At 31.1% G+C, this 9,730-nt stretch overlaps 1 protein-coding gene across 1 annotated transcript; it reads right to left on the bottom strand.

Moving 5' to 3' along the window:
* Positions 1 to 3,538: 3,538 nt before the first annotated feature.
* LOC133303673 (transcription factor MYB118-like) lies at positions 3,539 to 6,457 on the bottom strand. The gene is made up of 3 exons (XM_061503626.1): positions 5,868 to 6,457; positions 5,319 to 5,445; positions 3,539 to 4,021 (listed from the first exon to the last, which is right to left on the bottom strand). Exons 1-3 carry the CDS (start codon positions 6,455 to 6,457, stop codon positions 3,539 to 3,541), a joined length of 1,200 nt encoding a protein of 399 aa, XP_061359610.1.
* Between the last annotated feature and the right edge of the window lie 3,273 nt (positions 6,458 to 9,730).

Genomic DNA, 9,730 nt, shown 5'->3' with positions numbered 1-9,730 from the left:
TAACCTCAACCCTCTAAGTTCCTTTTTCTTTTTAGAGTCTTGAATTTCAGGTAGAGTGAATGTGCACTCTTCTTTCACATTACTACGCCATCCTTTTTATTTCACATTACTAACTGCCATGGCAAAAGTTGAATCTCGTAGTTATCTTTCTGAAGCAGTTGGAAAAATAATGGGTGTGATTTAAAAATACCAGTACAATATTGTTTAAGACTTTTTAATCTACATCATTGTAACATCAGTGCAAGTTAGTACTCCCCAAGTATGACACCATTTTATATTACAAAATTTATTACAAATTGAATTAATGTCAAATTATTTAATAGTAATCCTTCTAAAATTAATCAACTATATAAAAAATATAAACCATAAAATTAAATTAAATTTTAACACTTAATTATATAATAATGCATAAATAGAAAAAAAGACATGTGACAATTAAAAAAATATATTATTACGTACATACATAAAAAAATTAATACTCCGATTTTCCAAAATAAATAAATACATTAATACTCCTGAAAGTTTATTAATAAAGCTACATGTGTGTGTACTATTTAAATCTTTTCATTTGTGCCATATAAGAAAAATTGAAAGTCTTTCACTTTGTTTTTATTTTCTTTTTGCTATTGTCGGAGGAGTAGGCAATAGGATAGCAATTATTTAGTAATAGTTGGGGTTTAATTCTTTTGACTTAGAATTAAGCTGAAAGAGAGTTTGACAATTGTCAGGGATTTGACAATTGAGGTATAATTTACGAAGGTACCTAAATTTAGAGATAGGTTTGGGTGAATTCTTGTATAAGGGTAAACTAAGTTCTATTCTTATACTTTAAATTGAGTATGATTTACTATAGTGAATTTGTCTCCTAATTGAATAGAGATATCATATTGGGATCGTGGTTTTATTTTTTTTTTCTGATTAAACTTTTTCTCACGTAATTATTTATATTATCTCTTTATTGCTATTTTCTTTATTGGTCAAGTTATTATTGATAAATTAACTCTAATTTAAATTCATTAAATTTAGGTAACTCAATTCACCCCTCTTGTTCAGGGCCAAAAAATTCCACCCACCTCGTCTCTCTCAAGTTATCAGCTCTTCTACCTTGAGTTTCATCCAAACTTTTGAAGGAAACTCACATACCTCTCAATCTTTTTCCCAAAAATCCATGCTTAAAGCTAGAGATTCCAACCATGATTCTATTACAAAGCTTTGTTCTCATTCAAAATCCACTAAATAACACCTTATTTCATCTCATTATTTTCACGATCATATATTTAATGTGCCAAACCACAAGCTTGCTCTTGCTACGGAGGATCCTTCTTCCATAATCAACCTTTTCTTCGATATCTCAATTATTTTTTTGGGTGAGTCTTTTGAGGCTACTCACGCAAATGAGTTGATAATGGAGGAATGACCTTCAATAACAAGAGCCCTAATTTACCCTCTTTTGCAAAAGTCGCGAGGTTGATGAATTTTTTCGGGGACCCATTTGCGTAAGCAACATTAAAAGACTCGCCTAATGAAGGAGTTAAGATCCCAAAGAAAGGGTTGATGATGTAGGAAGGATCATTAGATAACAAGAGGCAGATTTTGGTTAGGTACATTCAAAATATGGTCTAGAAAATGATAAAAAGTTATGCAAAACAACAAGGGATTATTCAATGGAGGTTGAATGAGAATAAAGCTTTATAATGGAAACACAAAATCTCTGGCTTTGTTAGGTTGAGTGAGGCACTTTTGCAGATGAAACTGTAAGTGTTGCTGTTATTCTATATTACACAATTGGTACCTTCTTGTCCATGTATAGTTTCATATACTACTATATAAGTGGATGTTATCCAAATTTAATCCTTAGTTTTTAGTGTATAACTAGCAATGAAAAACACATTTTTTGCAAGAACTACCCAAAATATAATCATATATAGTGGTTGTATCAATTAGTTCAATAACTTAGAAATTATGGGCCGGCAGAATGAAGCCTTACATACCTATCCTGTGATACTAGAGGCGTGCCACGCTATCCCCATTTTTCGTTGCTTATTTTTTCTTCTTTTGAAATTGTTTTGTACCTAATAAAAAAGGTCATAAACAATAAGCATTGGTTTAAGTGATAAAGAGCTAATTTCACTTAATTAAAGGTATTGAGTTCGAGTCTTACAAGAGTCCCCGCCTGTAATGAATCTGATAGTACTCGAATCGGACTAAATGTATTACCAATGAACTAGTATATAAAAAAACAAAGAGGGGGTGGTTGACAGGCTAGCAGGAACAGGTAGTATAAATACGAGCATATGTTGACTATTCCCTGAGGTTGGATATGTTAAAATAAACTCAGATAGTGCGGCTTGTGGTAATCCTGTATCTGCTGCTTGTGGAGGCCTGATTCGGGATGCAAGTGGTAGGTGTTTATGTAGATTTGCAAAAAGGTTAGGTATTTGTTCATCTTATAAAGCTGAGTTATGGGGTATACCTTGCGGTTTGGAGGTGGCGTGGAATAAAGGATACCGAAATGTGATTCTTGAAAGTGATTCATCTAGTACAATCACTGTGCTTACTTCTGGAAGTGTAACAGTCTGTGGATTCAACTTGTTTCTCGTATACGGACATGACTCAATAAAGATTGACAGGTTAGGATTCAACATACATATAGAGAAGGGAATATGTGTGTGGATTGGCTAGCAAATTATATTTTGAATGATAGAGAACAAAATGATCAGCTAATGCTACAGGAACCTCCGCGTGGAATCCATCTTATATATTTGGCTGACCTTGCTGTGTTGCTAGGGATCGTGTAGTAGTTTACTCTTGATAGAGTAGTAGTTTACTCTTGATAGGTAGTTGTTTATTTTTGTGTTATGTTTTGACTTTTCTTTTGGTTTGGTTGTTTTTGTTTTGGGCTACTGCCCTATTGCCTATAAAATAAAAAAAAATAAAAAAACAAATACCATATATATAGAGGACTTTTGAAACCCAAACATTCTTCTCCTTGTAGTTGAAGATGTGTCTAAAATTTTGGGAGAAATAAGTATAATAATAATAAAAAAATACATCAATATTTATACAATTATACCTACACTTAATATGGCGGTGCAAAAGAAAAGAAAAAAATTCAATACGAACCAGAATGTCTTATGTAATCATGATGTAACGAAGATCTTTTACTTCAGGGAACTGAATACAATGCAAGTAATTATATAAATTTTGATTGACATCATCCAACATACTTTAGTACTGCATAAAGAATCTCACTATATATATATAGAGAGAGATAGAGAAAATTTATATAAACAGACTATGTGGTGGGACACATCATACACTAATAAACATATATAGGAAGACTAGATATCTTCCAATAACATACACATACGAAGATAGAAACATCACAGGATGACATTCCCACATTATTAATATTAACTTAAGATAACAAAGAAAATACTGATTTGATCAAATGCATAACCATGCATGCAAGATTCTTAACATTTTTCTCTTGTCATGTCTATCAGAACCATTTTCTTTTTCTTCATATCATTCTCGATCACGCACCAAGATTTCCATAGTCAACATTTCCACCATCTACTACAGACCCAGTTGCGAATCCATCAACATTTACCTGCATTGGCACGTATCCACCATTTCCAGTGAAAGCATGGTTCTGATTATACACTTGATTAGTTGCCCAACCTTGTGAGCTGAAACCACCATTTGAGGATCCATATGGAAACATAGGAGCTAGATTATTACAACCATTACTTAACATGTTCATGTTGCTTGTGGATTTGTTAAGTTGTTCTCCACTGACACTTTTGATGTATGAATAAAGAAGCAATGATCCTTCATAAGTGATTGCTTTGTTTTTCCCTTTCTTTGTATTCTGGCGGCGCTTGGTGGTGTTCCAATGATTCTTGACGTTGTTCTCAGTCCTACCTGGCAATCTCCTTGCAATCTCTGCCCATTTATTTCCAACTTCTTGGTGACATCTGATCAACATCATGTCTTCCTCTATGGTCCAAGGATCCTTCTACATTGTTCATACAAAACAAAACAAAAAATGTGTGGATATATATGACATTAGATAGATAAATATAATTTTTTTTTTTTTATATTGTAAGTGAGCCTATGTCATTTTAACAAAATCACTAAACTGAAACAACATATGTGCATTAATGTGTTTCAACTTGGAGATATGCTAGAAAAGGCATATAATTTGGTAAAAGAATTATATCTTATTATATCATACCTATTAATAAAATGCGTCATTAAGAAATAAGTATCTATTATAAATTTTCATTATTGACACACACTAGAACAAATTATAAAAGTTTAATTTATTAAAGAATAGGATCGGATCAGATGTAAAATATCATATATAATAAATTTATATAAAAATTTAATGATCATCAAGAAACAACAAATGTAATTTATTTCACAAGTTTTAGAAACGGAAAGAATTGAGCTTGACTCCTCTCTTTGAATTCAGAGGACAAGGTAGGAAAAAAAGAACCAACTTCACATAAATTACACCAATGAAAAGAAGAAGAAAAATTGAATATTTAAGAAAATTAAATGTGAATGAAAAAGGAATTCAATTATGAATACGAGATTAATTTTATGAGTTTGGTGTTTGTTATTTTAAATGACATAAGTTATGTCATTTTCGAAGAAAGATAAACACAGAAAAAATAGAAATCATGAGAGAGAGAAAGTGAGTGATTTTTTAATTTAAAATTTAAATAAAATTTGTTTTTATGTATCTGTCTCTCTCTTAAAAGGACAGAGTGTTATGTCATTTAAAATGACAAACACTTTTCCCTAATTTTATAGAACATATATATACACACATATGGAATCAAATTACATCATGTCACATAATAAATTAAATGTTAAATAAAGATATTATTTAATTATACGAATCAGAAAAAGAAAAATCCACCTCAACACCATCGTCTCTTACACGATTATGCTTTGTGAGACAGAAACAAACAAGTATCGAAGAGCAAATTAATGTATCAAAGAATTTGTCAGAAATGGACTAAAATGTTAGAAAGTGTTATGTAATCACATTACCATACGCTATATTCGTATCTCAGAAAGAAATAAACGTTTCTTATGAATTTTTGAAAGAAATAATCATAGTCATAAAGTCATTTCTGTGAAAATTTAATTGCTTGCATATTTAATTAATTAATTAAATATATGTGGTATTTTTTATTTATATTAAATATATATGCATAAATAAGTTTAAGCTTCACTATCATCATTAAAAAAAATGTATGTATGCATATATGTGAAAAAAGAATCATGGAAAGGGAAGAAACCCTAATATTTGGGCGAAGATGATTAAGCCATCTCTCTCGGCATTGCTTCCCAGCCCTGCCCTCTAGAAAATTTGCAATTTGGGACCATTTCTTCATACCATATCGATCCACCAATTCAACAAGAACCCTATACAAAACCATAAATTCAAATTAAATATTCATCAATTCTCAACATTAAAAGACCTCAAATGACATAAATCAAAATAAAAATTTTCAATAAAGATCTATGGAAATAGAAAAATAAATAAATTAAGGAAAAAATGTTTCCGCAGTGCAGAGAAGTTATCTGCATTTATTGCCAAAACGACGTCGTTTTGATATTAAAATCTTAAAAATTATAAATATAAAGACTATTATAACCCTAAAATAAATTAAAATTACAAAAACATCATGATTTCCGTCCCAAAACGACGTCGTATTGGCTTACTGCAGAAAAAATGAACCCATAAATTAATAACACAAATGAACAGAAATTAAAATAACAAACAAAAACAAAGGAAACATAAGAGAGATAGAAAAAGGAACAATTTTGCTTATATTGCTACGTACCTATCCTCATCGTGTGTCCAAGTCCCTTTGATTATATTAGCATTAATGTTGTTATCATTTTGTACATTTATTATTGTTTGTTGCACCTTCTCACCATCATCATCATGTCTTTGTTCAACATCACAATGATCGTCTCTATTGAAGGGTGAAAGCTCCTTTTCGAGTGTGGCCCTCAACACCAATCCATATTTATCAGAATTGGGGGATAGTGGCTGAGAGGATGAAGAAGCTATAGATGATTGAATTGTGGTTTGTGAAAGATCCCACATGGCTTTATCACTATGGTGGCCATGCAAAGCATCTGTTTGGTTGTTTGGTACGAAATTCATGGGATTGTTGAGGGACCCATTTTGGAGAGTAGCCTCAAAAGACTCTCCTAATGAAGGAGTAGAGATTTCATACAAAGGGTTAACAATGAAGGAAGGATCCTCCATCACAAGTGCAGGATTTTGGTCAAGTACTACATTCATGTTATTATCCTCAAAATGGTTTAAAGTGTTGGATTGCAACAAAGTGTTGTTTTCTGGATTTGGGAAGGGATTTTCTTCAAAAAAGCTAAAAAGGTCTTGGAAGGTTGGATCAAACTCCATGATGAAAAACTCACAACTTGAGATAGAGAGGTGAGAAACTGTTGTATATGAGAAAGGTTTAGGATGATGTAATAGAGAGAGTGAATCAGGGATTTTATCGGCTGTGATGGGACTTATAGGAGAAAGTAGGGTCCATGTGCTAAAATGGCCCTTGATGATAAAATATTTTATGGCTCAGATTCATTGTTAGTTTGACTGTTTTGGTTCCACTCTTTGATCATTCAAAGCAATAAAAGGTTTATTATTTTTATTTTCTCTGTTCTTTTACTTTACTAATTTCCCCCTTTTTTATAGTAATTTTTTTTGTAGAAAAAGAGAGTAGCTATTATGAAATAGTTAAAGAGTCTTGTATTTTAAGGAAGAATTTTTGACACGTAGAAGACATGTGGTGCCTTAGGATGAAGTGAAGAGGGTCATATAATGTGCTTATCATTAGGACATTTTTACCAAAATCACAACTTGGTATGCTTGTAAAATTTTAAACAAAAAAAAGGGGAAAAATGACCATTTTTTATTTGGAGAAGGGAAATGACCTGGTTTTGGAGCATACTTCAGTAGTACAGGAATTTATAGTTAGGAAAGAGTGAAATTTTGATGCTATTAATCATAGAGGAGTGATTAGAATAAATACATTTAGTTAAAAAATAATAATTTATTTACTGAAGCACTAAGAGGGAGAAATCTTTGCAAATTATTATTATTATTATTTTGGTACCAATCTTTGCAAAAAATTTAAAATAAAGTTGCGTGCAATCAATCTTAAACTTATACTTGTAAAATTGGGGAGCCTTATATACCGAAATTTATCCAGTGTCACTTTTTAATAAGTAATATACTGAGTTTTAATACCAAAAGAGTACGGAAGATATTTTCCTAAATTTTACTACTAGAATTGAATTCGGTTCTTCTCTTACCAATAATAATAATAATATTTCCCTACATTTACTTACCATTATTATTTGCTAGCTATAAATTTAACATAAATTACCCTTTTCAAAAGCATTAAAAGAAAATATAAAATATAATTGTTATTTTATATTTTAGTGAGTCAAAGTGAAGGTTAATTACCCTTATTTAAAGGGAAAAATCAATTTTATAAGAAATTCTTTTTCTTATTGTGATAAAACAATATTTTTCTATCACATATCTTATTCATATTTATATTATTATAATTTATTTATTTTTTTGGATACTATGACATGAGTTACTAATTATGGTTCTTTCAACAATTAATTATGTTTTTTCTAGATCCAAATTTTGATATTTTTTATAAACACAACTCATGTATCGATAAAAGAATCTTTAAAAACACTTATGTTTAGTGGGTTATAGGCATCAAATCAGTGCACTTTTATGATCAAATCCACTTTATGAGTTTAAAAAGAAACCTTCGACAATTAATATAGTAAGCTAACATCAAAACTCTAAGTTTCAATTTCCTTTTAGAGGATTGAAATATCCTACATTTGGGATTCTTTTTACCACTTTATGATCATCTTATCATGATTCTCTAATTTGTCTTCGTGTTGGAAGGTAGGAAGTACAATTTGATTTTGATCCATTTCAATAGAGAAAAAGAATGACTTCCTATGGAAAGTTAGCAAACTTTTTAAGAAAGCACCAAATTGTACATGGTTCTTCATCAGGGTTAGAGACCATACTTCCGTAACAGTAAACCTAAACATGTAAATAAGAACAAAAGGGCCTTATCACGGCATAATAATTAATTATGTCAAGTTTATCACAATATCTATTTATCCCTTTTGGCATTGTGGTTGAAATTTGACTTTGATGGTGTGTTGTACCCATGAGTAGAGGTGGCAGAGTGGGTAGCTCGCCCCTGCCCGCCATAAGCACACCAAAAAGTGGGCTGGCCCGTGCTCGCCTAGCCTTTGAAGGTGGGCTAGAAAATTCAGCTCGCCGGTACTGTTTGGGTGGGATAGGCTGCCCACCAAGCCCGTGACATTTTACACTAAAAAAAAAAAAAAAAAAATTCAGCCTTGGCAAGCTGGCGGGCTTGGCAAGCAGCAAGTTTGAAGCCCGTTTTGCCACCTCTACCCATGAGTGACTCGCGTGTTGTACAATGTCAATGAAATAAAGATCAGAGTATAGCTGACCCTTTGAATTTCACCTTTCCTTACATCAGTAACCTATTTAGTGACATCAAATATATATATATATATATGGGATTGTCTTTTCTTATGTCATTGAATATAAGAGTATATCTCCTATAGAGACATTTTCATGTGGGTCCCACACTATAAAAAAAGAAAAAAAAATTGATGGCTCACATTTCGAAGAGTCTATGGCATGAGGCAACAGCATAAGAGAAACATTACCCTATATATATATATATATATATATATATATATATATATATATATATATAGGGAAAAACATTTCTCAAGTTGCTTGAGATAAGTTTATCTCCGGCCACCCCAAAACTACGTCGTTTTGTTTATTTATTTTCTTATATTAATTGATTTACCTTTGAATGATTATGATTCCTTTTTTCTCTCTCTTCCTTTATCACCATTGATCCATCTTTGTACGGCTATGATTTAGTAGCCGGAGATAACATTGTCTCAAGTAGCTTGAGAAATGATAAGCCCATATAAATATATATATATATATATATATATATATATATATATATATATTAATTATTTGTCATGTCACTTGACCGTCTTGTCACAAAAAATTATATCGTTTTGGATATTTATTTTCCTTATTTAATTGATGGGAAATGGATATTATATTTCTCTCCCGTCCTTTAGCATCATTGATCAACTTTTATATGGATATGATTCCCCAATTGGACAAATCCTTATGTCAAGTTACTTGACATCCGATTAACCCTATATGTGTGTGTGTGTGTGTGTGTTTTGTACCTATTTTAGTTTACAACTTCTTACAACCATATCTTAACCGTTGATTTCTGCCAATCAACGATTATCATTTACTATGAATTAATAGTTAAGTTAAGGGGAAAATGTTTGTTCTTTTAAAAGATATAACATTGTGTCATTTTTTTTTTTTTGGAAATAATAGGAAATTAAAACAAAAACACAACAAAAAGAAACTAGGCACAAAGCCTAGACCAGTGAACACCTATAGTGTCACCATACAGACTATCAACATTGTGTCATTTTAGATCTTAACCGTTGATTTCCGTCATTCAACAGTTATGATTTCTTGGATTTTATTGCGAATTAATAATTAATTAATAAGTTTAACCCAATAAATCTTAACCGGTGATTTCCGTGATCTAAA

This window comes from Gastrolobium bilobum, unplaced genomic scaffold (assembly GCF_033153095.1).
Source record: "Gastrolobium bilobum isolate Gb01-03AN ecotype WA unplaced genomic scaffold, APGP_CSIRO_Gbil_v1 utg2743, whole genome shotgun sequence".
Classification (NCBI taxonomy): domain Eukaryota; kingdom Viridiplantae; phylum Streptophyta; class Magnoliopsida; order Fabales; family Fabaceae; genus Gastrolobium; species Gastrolobium bilobum.
Note: the sequence above shows the minus strand (reverse complement) of the source record. Positions and strands in the feature narration are given on the sequence as shown.

Coding starts and splice junctions, on each gene's coding strand:
- LOC133303673 (XM_061503626.1), bottom strand. CDS start 6,457: ATGGAGTTTGATCCAACCTTCCAAGACCTTTTTAGCTTTTTTGAAGAA. Junction 5,446..5,867: donor TGGACACACGATGAGGATAG/GTACGTAGCAAT, acceptor GGTTTTGTATAG/GGTTCTTGTTGAATTGGTGG. Junction 4,022..5,318: donor ATCTTCGCCCAAATATTAGG/GTTTCTTCCCTT, acceptor TGAACAATGTAG/AAGGATCCTTGGACCATAGA.